Source organism: Manacus vitellinus, unplaced genomic scaffold (genome assembly GCF_001715985.3).
Source record: "Manacus vitellinus isolate BGI_N305 unplaced genomic scaffold, ASM171598v3 scaffold_2_pilon, whole genome shotgun sequence".
Taxonomy (NCBI): domain Eukaryota; kingdom Metazoa; phylum Chordata; class Aves; order Passeriformes; family Pipridae; genus Manacus; species Manacus vitellinus.
In genome coordinates this window covers 47540226-47555030 of record NW_021940208.1, presented here as the reverse complement: position 1 = coordinate 47555030, position 14805 = coordinate 47540226, and the positions used below count along the sequence as shown (strand labels likewise).

At 34.5% G+C, this 14805-nt stretch overlaps 1 protein-coding gene across 12 annotated transcripts in view; it reads left to right on the top strand.

Annotated features, from left to right (window-relative positions):
• The window catches only part of DOCK9 (dedicator of cytokinesis 9), a 111215-nt gene that overhangs the window by 77920 nt on the left and 18490 nt on the right, over window positions 1-14805 (top strand). For 7 of the 12 annotated variants that reach the window (XM_029960985.1, XM_018071162.2, XM_018071154.2 and 4 more), the window contains exons 35-40: window positions 2807-2921; window positions 4424-4490; window positions 6897-6944; window positions 8698-8834; window positions 11650-11765; window positions 14600-14737. In XM_029960985.1, coding sequence (XP_029816845.1) covers window positions 2807-2921; window positions 4424-4490; window positions 6897-6944; window positions 8698-8834; window positions 11650-11765; window positions 14600-14737 — 621 coding nt within the window. Of the gene's footprint in view, window positions 1-2806; window positions 2922-4423; window positions 4491-6896; window positions 6945-8697; window positions 8835-9343; window positions 9388-11649; window positions 11766-14599; window positions 14738-14805 lie in introns of all 12 variants that reach the window. The other 5 variants (XM_018071159.2, XM_029960986.1, XM_029960987.1 and 2 more) reach the window with 2 other exon arrangements.

Sequence of the window (14805 nt, the reverse complement as noted above, 5' to 3'; positions counted from 1 at the left end):
TGGAGCCCATCACTCCATCCTGTTCACAATATACTTGGCATTTTTAAAAGGCTGAAAAACTAGTTGCCGTGCTTTCTCTGGGTGATTTCTTTTATATTAGTTTGACTTTTCTAAATCATTTCACTTTAAAGCTGTTACAAATTAGGAGTTCTGGCTGCAGTAGCTATGAGGTATTCAGTTGTGTCTTTCTAGAGTTTGTGTTGATACTGCTCACGTTTCATTTTCTTAGAGGTTGTTGTGCAAGTCACAACATGTTAACTCTTTCCCCTTGACTCTGACATGCCTTCGTGTGGCAGAGAGAGAAGCTTCTCAGAAGGCACTCTGCTTATGCTATATGCCCAAATGGAGAAGAAGAAGAAAATTCTCACCCTGCAAAGAAAAACCGTGTTACTATGGATTTTTCACTTCTGACAATTCCAGCTTTGCCAGAGAAAATTTTGCATACTACTTTCTCTCTTCAGTTACAAGAAGTATCTGTTTTTTGTGCTTGGTATAGTTAAGCTTCTGAGTGAAGTGTGTGGTCAGTAGTTTTGCCGCTTCTTTGCAACAGTTGAAACTCAAACCCAATATATTCAATTTAACTATGTAAAATATGTTTAAATGTCAAACCTGGAGTAGTTTAAGTATAAAAATCCGATCAGTTGAAATATTTGCAGAATTTGAGTCTTGGGGTCCTTGACCAAGGTAATTAAGAAGTATCTTAAGTATACACTGTTGCTAAATGGCAATGCTGTCATCTATTAATTAGTTGTCATGCTGTTAATTACTAACTTGTGGTGTTTTTACCAAGTAAAAGGGTTTTCAAAGGAGTCAGCATCCTTTGAAAATTCTGCTCTGGTCTACCAATTTAGGTAACACAGGATTTATGTTTTGCATGCTGTTAATATTTTTCCCAAATAATACTTGATCCTGGCTTTTTATTTGTTGCTTTCTGAACTTTCTTTCTAGTAGATCAGATGTTCAGTGCATGTTATCTTCAAGTTTTTGCTCATTGCTTGATACTGTTACTGAAAAGCCATGTTTTTGTTCTAATTTTCTTTCAGAATAACCTGTAGCACTATACTTGTGGAATCAGAATAGACTGGAAGTATATCAATTTCTATATTAATATGTGCATACTTTGTAGGTTACTGGCATGATTTTAAATTAAGCTTCTGAGTAGCTGTAGTCCTAGTTTTATCCATGTACATGTTCAGCTATTTTAGTGGGAATATTATGTAATACTCTGGACCTTTTCTGAAAGTCTAGGAAACACAAATTCTGTTCCTGCTCTGTCACCCATTAATTGCCTGCTCCATTATAGTATCCTTAAAGCTGTATAGTAGCACCTTCTTGTTCACCAGAGATATTTCAAAGATTTTGGTTTTGGGGTCTTTAGAATCTGCACTAATCAGGCTTATAGAGGTGTCCATTTCCTCCTGAATAACTTCTGGCTGATATTCTTTATAGTTTCATATTCAATTTCACTGTGCATCCATTCAGTGACTAGTACAGGACAGATTTACACAGATTGTTTTGGGACAGCACAGAATGCATTAAAGGGCTCAGCAGTCAATGGATGTGATTGCTGTGAAGTGTTCCTTCATGGATTAGCATGTCTCCTGCTTTCAGTGAGAAGTATTCTTAGAAGGGTTGTTCTGCCCTTGAGGTACTGGCACTTCTCACTTTGTTTTAGAAACCAAGTGCTTTTCTCTCTTGAGACTATATTTGTATTTTTATTTTTTCTAATTTTGATACAAAGAATTTCTTCCAACACTGGTATGCGTCCTGAAAAAGGTCATGAGGCCAACTGTAGAAACCAAAGAGTTGCACAGATCAATTATACCAGACTGTGGACTTTACAGAAAACTTATTAAATGTCTCATTCATTTTTGGTTTGCATAAGTGGCTTATTGAATGTGAGAATTAGGCACTTAAAAGAGCATAATCTGTATTTTAAGATAACATTTATATAGTATGTCTTTAAAAGTTTCACACTGAGGATTTTGTAACACTGGATTGTGTGGAAATTATTCTTTTACAGATAAGTCTTTGCCAAAAGTTCAATTTATCTATTTTCACATTTTTATTTTTCAGGGGTTTTTTTGTGGTACACATTTTGAAAGATCAGTTATAGAGTTTTTTCTTTTTGGACAGACGACAGTGTTCAGCATTGCTGATAAACTTCCCACAAGTATAGTAATTGTATTAAAAAAAATGAAGCAGGGAGAGGGTTTTGGTTTGGTTTGGGTTTTTTGTTTGGTTTTTTAGGGGGGAAGGGAAGGAGGGCAAGAGTAAGTTACTTAGTAGTCATTAATCTTCCAGAATGCATATTATTGCCATTTATGTATGTTTTCCTTGAGGTTCTTACATCTTTAAATGGAAGGAATTTTGTAGAGGCAGGCCTGTCTACAGTTCAGGATAAAGTGTCTCCAAAAGCAAAGGAGCATATATGTATCACTTGACATTAGCATTTATTTTTAAAGTATTTAATCTAAGCAGCAGGGGCATGCTTGATTTCTACAGTATGAGTGTCTTTGTATAATTAACTTGATTAATAAACACTGTTAGGTAACTTTTCCTCTTACTCCTCTTTCTGGGGGAAAAAGTCATACAAAAAAGGAATTTAAATAGACAAAGGCAAAGAGGCTTAATTTGGTATACTTCATGTGTGTAACGTGTGTTTTAGTGACCTGGCTTCATGAAACATTTTTGTCTCCATTCTGAGATCCTTTTTCTGTTGCAGGAATTCAAAACAATTGAAATCATTTTAGTTTATTATCAGTTTAAAAACTCTTCAGCCAAAATACATCTGTTTTCTTTTCAGAACCAACAGAGCAGCACTTTGGGAAGTTCTGTTGTTCGATACGACAAACTTGATCAAGCAGAGATCAAAAGTCTGCTCATGTGTTTCCTTCACATTTTAAGAAGCATGTCAGATGGTAGGTAATTCCACCTGTTTTTTATAAATTCAATGTGATAAGTTTTCAAAATCAGCAGAATATTTTAGGTGTAGGTACCATGATGTGCTGCATTTTACAAATATGTATGATTGCTCAAATTAAACTCTGACTGAAAGAAACCTTGTAAGCATTACATACTCATTATTTCTTCTAAATGAGAGGCTAACTAAAGGACTTGTTAGGAAAGTGAGTATTTGTGTGCAAGTGTACAGTTTGGTCTGAAAAATGGAGATGAAGAATAATTCATTGTTCTCTGGAAGTTTCTCGGGCTAGTCCATTCCTCCATTCTGTAGAACTTCCTGTATGACAAGGAACCAAATTATTTGGTTGCTGTGTATATTTCCATTTCTGGAATGGGGATATTATTCTGGGTTTTTCATTCTCCTGGGATGTTTGTGGATGATCCATTGAATTTTTGAAAGAGTCATATTATCCTGGAGAAGGGTACAAAGATATAGAAATACTGCATGAATGGCACATCTTACTTTTTTGCTAGGATCATCCCTATCTGTGCTAAAAACATTGACTTTTTCAGTTTGTGCTGTCAAAAGTAGTTAATTCATTCTCTGTGCCTATTTGGTTGTTAATTTTTAAAATTCAAATTTATGTAGTACTTGAACTCTAATTTATTACACCTGTTAATCAAGAATGAGTATTGAAAAGTTAATAAATATTCAATATCCAATCACACCATTAGATTTTCATGTAATTAAATTGATATTATTATATATAATTTAATTACAAAGAATAATAAAACTCACAAATATATTTTTCACTATTTTACACTGTAGAATATGTAAGGAGTTATCATATTTTCTTGGATATTCAATTTTAAACCACAGTGGGGATTTTTTTGGTCTCAGTTCTCCTGGAAAAGAACAAGTGTCAAATAGACTTTGTCACACATTTCTTTAATAATTTTGAATTTTTTAGTTAATTTTGAACATTTTTAGCAAAAGAGACCAGGTCTTGGCTATGCAACTGCATGCTTTGTAGAACATATGTAGCCATTTTTGAAAATTGTGGAAGGAAAAACTGAAACCTGTGCTGAATATTCATAGTAAAACATCATAAATTAAAGAAAGAAGAAATCATAAATTTGCATTTAAAAAATGTTGAGACTGATCTGTAGAGAATCATGCTATAGGACTAACAGTCAAAAGTATTCTGAAGTCTTATATTTTTATAACACCACAATCACTATGGACTATACAATTATTACTATTTAAAATATGAAATTGTATATTATGGATTAGATAAAATCATATTGTAGACATTCATTTGGAGAATTGATACGTGAATTTAAATGATCATCTTCAAGGAAAACTTTAAATAGTAATTGTTGTCTGTGCCCTGCAAGCCATTTCTAGATTGTCTGAATCCTCAATATCTGAAAACTAAGAACTTATGTTAACTCTTGTATTTAATTTTTTGTGTGTTTGCTGCCTTTATCTTGTTTTTAATATTTTTCATTTTCCTAGACGCGTTGTTTACATATTGGAACAAGGCTACAAAATCTGAACTCATGGACTTTTTCACGATTACAGAGTAAGTTTTTTTGTTGTGCTTGTCATTAAATTGTACATTTCACTATGCTGCTAAAAACAGGAGTGTGATTATAAGTGTGTGTATATGGGGGGTTTTTTGTTGTGTTTTTTTCTTTAAGTAATACCATCTAGATCTGTTCAGAAGTCCTTAATTTGATGTGTACAATTGCATGTCTGTCCAGTTCCATGATAATCTCTGGAATTAGACTATAGATAAGGGATCTTGGGAAGATCCTAAACAGCAAATAGTGCTCAGAATATTGCTGTGCTCATGGAAGAGGTACCAACTGTCTTCTTACCTGTCTGCATTAAAATGCATCTTGTAATCTTAACTGCTGAATTTATATGGTTGCATATCAAAATGAATTGAATTCTGTAACTTCAGAACCATCCTCCTAGCATTCCTCTTGTGTCTTCTGCTGTTCTGTAAGGGAAGAGATATAGGATGAATCCAGTATTTGTTATCAATGGCTACACTCCATCTCTATGCACACTCAGTGTGTTTGTTCATGAGAACTGACTGATACATTAATAAAAAGTGAAGAAGGCAGTGTTTGCTTGAAGTGATGTACCACAGAAGCATTTCTGCTTACCTTGCTTGTTTCACTGGACTGCTTTCCCTTGTTCCTGTAGTAGAGGCTCAATGTAATATCAGTTTTTAATTATGTTATGGAATGTGCTAGTCAGGATCTCTCTCAGAAATACATCGTAGGTAATTTTAACTCATTATTTCAATACATCTGGTGTGGTATTGATTGTACTAGAGACAGAACCAAACAAGTTAATGGGTCTACTTGGTAGACTCAAGCCTGAAGTATAAACTGTATATCAGTATTTTTTCATTAAATTTTTATTATTTAAGGGCTGGACAGGAGTGGTTGGGATCAAATCAGTAATCTCAAATTACTAATTATAAAAGAATATTTCCATCACAGTAGTAGTACATGGAATACAGAATAAAATTTGTAGTGAAGTGGATGATACCACAGTTCCTTAAACTAGAGCAGGAACAAGGCTCATACCTCTCCCAATTCTTAGAGTATTTTGCCAATGCAAATTAAATTCATTTTGATCATGCTTTTTATTAGTAAGGACATTACAATAGTTTCTCATTACACTAGTAAGAAAATGATATGTAGGTACTCACCATGCAGAGAACTTTTTCTGAAAAACATAGAATCTAAAAAGACAAGGAGATATCAAAAGGGGAATTGAGGTTAGTTTTTTAATAGAATGACAATTTTTCAGAGGCAAACTGCATTCTGATTTTACAGTTTGGAGACAGCTAGAGCTACTAAAGGTCTGAATATAAAATGGAGCTGTGTTGAAGTTATTATTTGCCAGTCTTATCTCTCATTCACAACTGGCACATGTAAGAGAGAGCCTTAAAACTGGCTTTCAGTTTGGATTTACACTTTAAAGAAGAACTTCTAGAACATTCTTGCCTGAGGAACAATGGAAGTTGCGTTAACTGTTCTGTATTATCAGAATAATTGCTTACAGTGTGAAAAGAGTAAAATAAAATTAGTATTGCACCTTCCATTCACACCAGTTTTCTTGATTTAAAAGTATGACTTTTAGTTTGTTGGTCATTAGTGTTGTGGACTTACCAGTAGCATAGATTATTAATTATTGTTGGGAATTTGTCTTTATCATCTTCTTATTGTAAAACTGTATTCCTTTTAGAAAAATAGTTCTTCCAGAAACCCTATTGTTATTCTGGAATCTGGAGACCTTAAATAAAACCCAACAAAACAGAAAAAGCCAATCTGTAGCCAAGAGAGTTTAGACCAGGGTAGGAAGCAAAATGTTTTGCCCTTATTTTTAACCCTTATATGCATTTTGCAAAATATGTGTTATGTATGTAATGTCTAGTTACCTCTTTACTTCCCTCCTTCATGTTACTTGCCCTGGCTTCCTGTAAATAACTGTAACTGTGGGCCATGTCTCACATAATGAAATTTTATCTGTCAGACTCAGGACTAAACCTTTCTTCTCTATAAGTATTAAAAATCTATAGAGGATATAGAGCACTTGATATTTACAGTTTTTACAGGTGGTTTTTTTTTAACCATTTAGCCCTTCCACCTTGTCACTGTTAGACTTGTGCTAGTGGTTTTGATTCAGAGGTTTGAGATAGGTGTGCTCTGGAGGCAGCCTTATGTGCCTTTTGCTGTCAATCCCAGTTTGCCAAAAAACACCAACCATCTGTGACTGATTTCAGAAGAGCCATGTTTGCCGTTCCTTGGCTTGGGGACTGGAAGAGAATTTTAAGGGTGGGTGAAATAAAGAGGTTTTATGACCTAGGAGTTTAAAGTTAAAAATAATAGTTGAATAATTCAAATGTACATAAATCTAGAAGAGATTGTTTCAAGTGTTGCTTCTCTGACCTATGTGTTTTCTGCAGAGTATGCTTACATCAGTTCCAGTACATGGGAAAACGATACATAGCCAGGTACTGTGTGGAATTTAAATTTCACTGTCTCGTTCACTAAGTATAATAGTGTGTACACTATGCTTTGAATCTCTGTTACAAATAAATTGCAGGAGTAGAAAAGTTACTGTGAAATGATATGTAACAGTTTGAAGTAAGTAACTTGTTACTCTATTAACAAATCTGTATCCTGTCTGAAACTATGGTATCTTTTTAGGAATGATCTGTGTGGTGTTTATCATCAATTACTTTAAAATCCATCCCTTAAATGCTATCTTTTACCGCATTTTTTCCTTGAAATAGTCTCTTTGGGAAAGAAATTTTATGATTTGTTTCATTTATTCACATGACCATAAAACCATGTACATTGAAATGGTTTAGAAATTTTATATATATAGTGTTTTTACTGAAAGGTGATTAGTGAACATTCCAACGCTGCTGTTTCTCCATTTGAAATCCAAGGAAAATCTGTAGGAGTCAGAAACTTTTATTAAATTATTTTAATATCTTTACATTAACGTGTTTTTTTATACAAAGTAATTTTTAATAGAGTAAAATATAGCAACTTGTTTAGGCCTTGCATTTAGTTGACATAATAGTACTGTTATAATTATACTGGTGGGGTTAAAGTACTGGACTTCTTGAAATCAGTGAGAAAGTTGTTGTTGACTTTGAGTGGTAAAGCATTCTAACTATAATGTTAGCTTTTTAGTTTTTAATTTAGATATGTGAATTTCTTTCTACAAACTTGACTGTCTCCTTGGAAATTTTTCAGAAAACAAAAATCTCATCTCTGTTCACATAACCTAAAAAAAATAAAAAATAAATCTGGCTTTGTTAAGGTTTTGATTGTTTCCTTTGTATTCAAATGTACTCCAAACTCTGGATTTAGAGGAGTCTGTAATTTTCAGTCTTTTTGTAAACATTATTCCAACTAATTTGTTTGACTAGTTGTGTAGAAGACACTATCACACTTCCTGTTTGTTTACTGATCACCTGGTCTGTGTGCTGCATGTTAACACTGAAAATGTTAAGCTATTGAAATCATCTGGTGTTCTGCAGAAATACTGAATTTTCCCAGTAAATGTGGCTTTCTAGTCTTTCACATTGTCATTACACTGAATGCACGTGCTCTTAAAATACACAAATGACAGAATGAAAGGGAACAGGGAATTCTGTGATTCAAGCACTGGTTTTCATTTTTCATCAGCTCTGGTGGTGGTACACAATACAAAGTTAGGCTGTACTGATTGCTAACACAGATCACTTTTCTGTTTTCTTCATTTGATTGCTGCAAATTTAACAAAGTCTATGGCTCTTCTCCCTTCCTGCTTGGGTAAGAAGTACATGATAATATCTCAGTTAACTCCTGCTCTCCTGTTGCATGTGCACTTTCTAATTTTGCTGCCGTGTGTCCTTCTAACTTTTTTGCTAAAATTTTTGCAATCAAAATAGAGAATTCAGTTTTGGGTTCTGAATATTTTCAGAATATTTATGTTCTCAAAAAAATTTGTATTTTCAAAAGCTCTGAAGTAGATTTTGCGCTTCAAGAGTGACTGCTTGTGTGCTTTTGCTTTCATGCTTTGAGGTTTTAAGAGTTTGCTGTAATGCTTTTTTTTAAGCTACCTATTTTTGTTTTATAAAGAAAACAGCAAATAGGTTGCATTATAAATCTCTCTATAAAACTTCTTGTGCTTAACTAACAACACTTCCTGTCTTGCCGCAGTTTGACACGTCTAACTTTTGCTTCTATCCCATTTCACCCATCTTGCAGGAACCAGGAGGGGTTAGGATCCATAGTTCATGATCGAAAATCTCAGACATTGCCTGTTTCCCGTAACAGAACAGGAATGATGCATGCCAGATTGCAGCAGCTGAGCAGCCTGGATAACTCTCTCACTTTTAACCACAGTAAGTCTCATGACATGATAACATTCATCGTCCTCATCCAGTACCACAACACCAGAGACAGGTCCCAGAGCCATACCAGTGCGTTTCAGTGACTTTTACTGTTCTAGGTCAAATGAGTAGCTGCAAGCAGTCGATGGTCTGTTCTCGGCTTTATGATAGAACAATCAATGCTGGCTGATGCCATAACATGGAGCATGGTTAACTACAATGTATTTTAAAACTGATAATTTTTTAAAATTATATACACTTCAAAATTGTGCTTCACGTTGTTACAAAATTTACTTCTTTTTTTTTCTATTTGCTTTATTAAGTTCATTGTTTTCCTCCCACTTGGTCTTATGAATTACTAGTCTACAAGTAAATATATACACTTGGACCATATCTCCATGTTTTGACATCCCCTAAGAGAAGTAAGTTTCTTAGAATTTCTACGAAGATTGTGAGCCCATGATTTGGTTTGTCTGGAAGTGAAAAAGCGTCCAATAATGAAGTAATTTTTCTGTTTTCAGTGTGAGAAAGATATCAAGTATTCTTGGAATTTCTGTAGACAATGGTAAGATTTAATCAGGTTGAAGTCAGCTTGTATAAGACTGCTGTATTAAAAACTAAATCTGCTTCTGGCCTATCTTTTCAAACATGCTGCTTCTAAATCGCAAAGTATACTGTATATAAAATATTCTAAAGCACCATTTTTCAATTTTCAGCTTCAAAAAACAATGAAACTGGTTGACTAATCCAGTAAAATACAACACTGGTACTGAACAGAATTGCGTGCAGGAAAACAATTATTTGAGTTAACTGTATGTTCACTGTGTTCATTCTTTGATTTCCCAAAGCATATCTGACTGTCCCTTAAAATCTTTTAGCTCTCTATCCGTAATATAAAGCAATTATATTATGTTATAATATAATATATTATATAGTTAGCCTAATTGCAGAAGACTTATCACAGGCTTGTGTAAAACTGGAAAAAAAAATCCCACAAAACATCTGTTCATAAATGCATTATCACATCTCTTTAAATATAAGAAATTAAATTACTTGCTTTTAAAAATATCAGACAAGTATATAGCTGTGCAAATTACTTTTTTCTTTTTGCAATCAGTCTACTGCTTCTATATCATAATTTCTATATGATTGTTGATATGCAGAAGAAAGCTTTTACACTATGTGATTACACATTCAATACAGTACATAGTAGATAAAAACCAATTCTTAGAAAAGAATCTCTGGGAAATCACACATCCCTGTGCAAAAAGATTTCATACTTTTAGAACTCGACAATGTTTATTGATTTTTTTAGGAAACAGCGAGCTGAAAGATTTTAATAAATGCATGCTTATGTAAAAAGAAACTTTCTTTTCTTTTCCATCTGAAGGAAATTATGAAGGAAGGTGTCTCATTCACATAATTTTGTGTAAAATGATAATAGAGGTTTTTTTAATGGACATTTAATGAATATCAGGATATTGCACCTTGTATTGACCGAGGTTTTACAATTTGAAAATATGTTGCTGTGAAAGTCAGTCAAGTGTGAAATTGATTTTTATATCTTTGGTCTTGTTGTTGTCTAACTTTTAGTTTTGTTTAGTTGTCAGTCTGCCTGTATCATGTATCCAAAGTAGTGTCCAGATCTTCAATAATCTTGTGGGTATTCTGTATGGGATATATAAAGGAAGAAAGTATCTGGTGGAAATAGTTGCTTTACTTGTTTCTAAAATCAAGATTCTTTGGCAAGACAGTTGTCTGTTAGTGTAAAGTATCAACGTATTTTCTCCCTTTCTAATTATCTAAGCAATCAATAGAACTGAAATAATGGTGTAAGTGATATATCTTATCTCTGAGAAATTTCAGTATAGTTTTGTGCTTGAAGAAACAATATATAAATCTAAAGAAACTGGCTGTTATGGGTATACATGCGTAGTTTAGCCAGGGAAGCAAGAAGGTGCAGAAAGAAGTGGCCAGGGGTCATTATAAAAGAATATGTAATTTTTTCCATTCTTCCCTTGATCTCAGCAAGTTTGTCATCCATGTAATTGATTTGGTGATGCTAAGTTGACTATAAATCTAACATATAAACATGATCCAGACCAAATTTTTTTAAAGCACCTTGGGCACATTTGTCAACCTGGTGCTTGAAGACCGGTGTTAGGGAACATAAGGGACATATTATAACAAGTGCTGAAGCAGGATATGTTTTTTTTATTATTAAAATACAGTATGGAGCTAGAAGCAATAGAATGTTTTTATTAAATACAGAGCTATTACATGGTATTGCTACAAGTGCAGAATTCATTACTTGGGTTTTAAGCTGCGTATAAGTAGGTGATTGTATTCCTGCAGCTCTTACTGTTTTGTATTTTCGTCATGGTTGACTTGTGATTAACTTTGAGACCATTATAACATCACTAAATTACCAAAATTACGTATTTTCAGCTGTAACTTCATCCTACTGCAGTATTTATTTTATGACTATATATGTGTATATATATATAACTGTACCTTTATATATATATACACCTGTGTATGTATACACATATATTTGAAATATCACATATTGTTTTAACTGCTGTTTAATGCTTCTATTGTTGACATTCTTACTTAATATATTTTATGATCACGTGCAAATTATGTTAGAATATATGTCTATATTTGAAAAATATTTAAATGAATATGAATTATTTTTCTGCACTGAAGACTAACTTCTGTCAGGCTTTTACTTGTTAATCTTTTCCTAGTTCATCAAGTCTTTTGGAAATAAGAAACATTTAAATGAGTGTATCCAGCACTTACACTTTGTTTGGAATTTCTGTAGGCTATGGCCATTCAGATGCAGATGTCCTTCACCAGTCTTTACTTGAAGCAAATGTTGCCACTGAAGTTTGCCTTACAATTCTGGATACTCTATCATTATTCACGATGGCTTTTAAGGTTTGTTCATGACTTGATGAACATTTTACAGTCTAGTAATATAGCATTGTATTTTTAGCTTTTCTAGCATTGTATTTCATTGTTGTATCATGTAAAAGCTGATAATATATCAAAGCAAAATGCTTTGGCTTCAGTTACACATTATACACAGACTCCATACTGTTCAGCAGTAGTCTGTGGGGAAATCTCCTTCCTCATCCAAACTTCTTAAAAATATTTCTAGAAGTTTTAGTGTCTACCTCATATTAGTGGTAAAAGTGTCTTTTAAAGACCACGTGAGGTGAAAGATCTATTATATGGCAAAAGCGTATCTGGATACTGTCAGACTTTTATATTGAACTTGGCTGATTATTACATTAATTGAACTCATTAATAGTGATTTGTGTGTAACATCTGTTACACACAAAAGTTACATCATCTGTAACTTTTTTTTCAGTTTGTCCACTAATAAATCTTCTTTTTAGTTGTATCAGTTACTGTAGCTCTCCCATGGAATCTTTATATATAGCATGCCCATTTACTTACCCCTCTGGTCTGGTTTTTTTGAGATTTTCCAGACATTAGAGGTGAAGCTATAAAAAGGAGAGATGATAGAGATGATAGTTTTAGTTTGTTTCTCCACTAATTAATTAGAGCAGTGTATCCATGTCCTTGCTTGAAGAATCAAATTTAGTGTCTTACCTAGTTATGAAAACATGAGCTTATTTATAATGAGATTCCTTTTATTAGTAATTTAATTAAATAGAGTTTAGAGCCAGTTCTGTCCACAGATCTTATGACAGAATTGAAAATGAAGATACCTAGTTATAAAGATTTAAAGTAGAACAAACACTAATCTTTTAATTATCGATCCATTGTGCCTGGAATGACAATCCTTCAAAGCTATTTGTGTGTTTTATGTTGAGAAAGTAGGGTAAGAGTATGCCAGAATAGTCTCTAAAATCCAAACAGAACAGGTAGGAGAATCAGGAGCTTCTGTTCAATAAACTGCACTAAAATACATAGAATCTTGGGATGTTTTGGGTTAGAAGGGACCTTCAGAGATCATCTAGTTCAACCCTCCTGCATGGACAGAGACACCTTTCACTAGACCAGCTTGCTCAAAGCCCCAACCCCCAGCCTTGAAAACTTCCCATGAAGTGGGCATCCACAACTTCTCTGGGCAACTTATTCCAGTGCCTCACCACCTTCACTGTAAAAAAAAATTCCTCCTTATGTCCAATCTGAACCTACCCTCTGCCCACCTGGATGCCTGTATGTAGTAATTACAAAGAAGAGTGAAGAGTACAGAAATGAGTTTGAGAAGGTGCAAGACCTTGTAGAATAATGTTGTAGTAGGAGGAACCGCTATGAGAAAATTCCACCAAAGTGAGTTAATACTTTGAGTGTGCCGCTCAAATAACTTTTAATAGGAATTGATTTAGCTAACTGTTACAACCTGGTTTAGAAGCTCCACGCTTTACTTGGTGTTACACTTATTTCAGGCTTCGAGAGATTTTGTTTACACAAAGCCTTTTGATTCTTTGGTACCTTGAGTTCACATCTGGAATAAAACTACACATTTTTCTCTAAGAGATTTCTTACGATTTGTTGAGAAAATGGGTTTTGGCAGAAAGGATTTAACAGAAATAACATGCAACTTCACAAAAGCATTACAACATGTTACTGACATTAGCAAGCATTGCTATAGTAAGGGAACCTTTGTTACACCCAGCAAACACAAACTTAAGTGAAATACCCATAACTTAAGTGAATTAGCCTGGAGAAGAGGAGGTGCAGACATAGACCTCATCACTCTCTACAACTACCTGAAAGGAGGTTGTAGCCAGGTGGGCATCGGTCTCTTCTCCCAGGCAATCAGCAATAGGATAAGGGGGCACAGTCGTAAGCTGTGCCGGGGAGATTTACGTTGAATATTAGGAAAAAATTTTTTACAGAGAGAGTAATCAGACATTGGAATGGGCTGCCCAGGGAGGTGGTGGATTCACCATCCCTGGAGGTTTTTAAGATGAGACTGGATGTGGCACTTAGTGCCATGGTCTAGTAACCATGGCAGTGTTGGATCAAGGGTTGGACTTGATGATCTCGGAGGTCTTTCCAACCCAGTTGATTCTATGATTCTATGAAATACAGACAAGTTGCCCACAGTAGTAAAGGAAGAGAGATTTAGAGAAGAAAGAATAAAGAGAGAAAGAGAGGAGAGAGGCGTATTTACCACTCTGGAGGTTACATGTTGACAGGTCAGGAGGGCAGAGGCCAAGGGGTGATGGAGACCCCATGCATGTCTATTTGTAGACTCTTGCTCTTGTGGCCACTCCCTCTATATGGGACCTTTGGCTGACTGCCACTCACTGTGCCCCCAGCCAAAGTCAGGGGTGCCACAGCCACTTAGATTCTCATGGGGACGGGGTGTGGACGGGCCACCAGGCAGCCTAATTGGCAGCCCGGCCACATGGCTTTCCCTGCCATGTGCTCTGCATGCTTGCACCATGTTGGCTGCAGGCCTAGGCCTAGCCCCTTCACACACCCCCCCCCCCACAGCCATGGTTTATTCAACCCATCAGTCAAATAATCCAGTGAGATACAAATTCAGTCTCTGACATTAACAGCTGATAAAAGTAATTGTGTTCTGTAAGTCTATTCAGAAAACAACACTTTCTTTGTTAGAAATATCTAATGAAAATTCAAATATGTTTGTATTATTAAACATCTTGGTAATACTATGCAGATTATATTTTTTAAATGTCCTGCTTTTTGAAGATCTGTGTATGTTCTTAGAGTGTTATAAATGTATCACTGTACAAAACTTCTAAATTCTCACTATCGTTTTAAAGAATCAGCTACTGACTGATCATGGGCATAATCCACTGATGAAGAAAGTATTTGATGTATACCTCTGCTTCCTTCAAAAGAATCAGTCTGAAACAGCATTGAAAAATGTCTTCATTGCTTTAAGGGCACTTATTTATAAGGTAAGAAGTTAAAAAAATTTAATCTTCAAGTACTTGAATGGAAAGTCCAGTTCTTTAGTTAACAATAT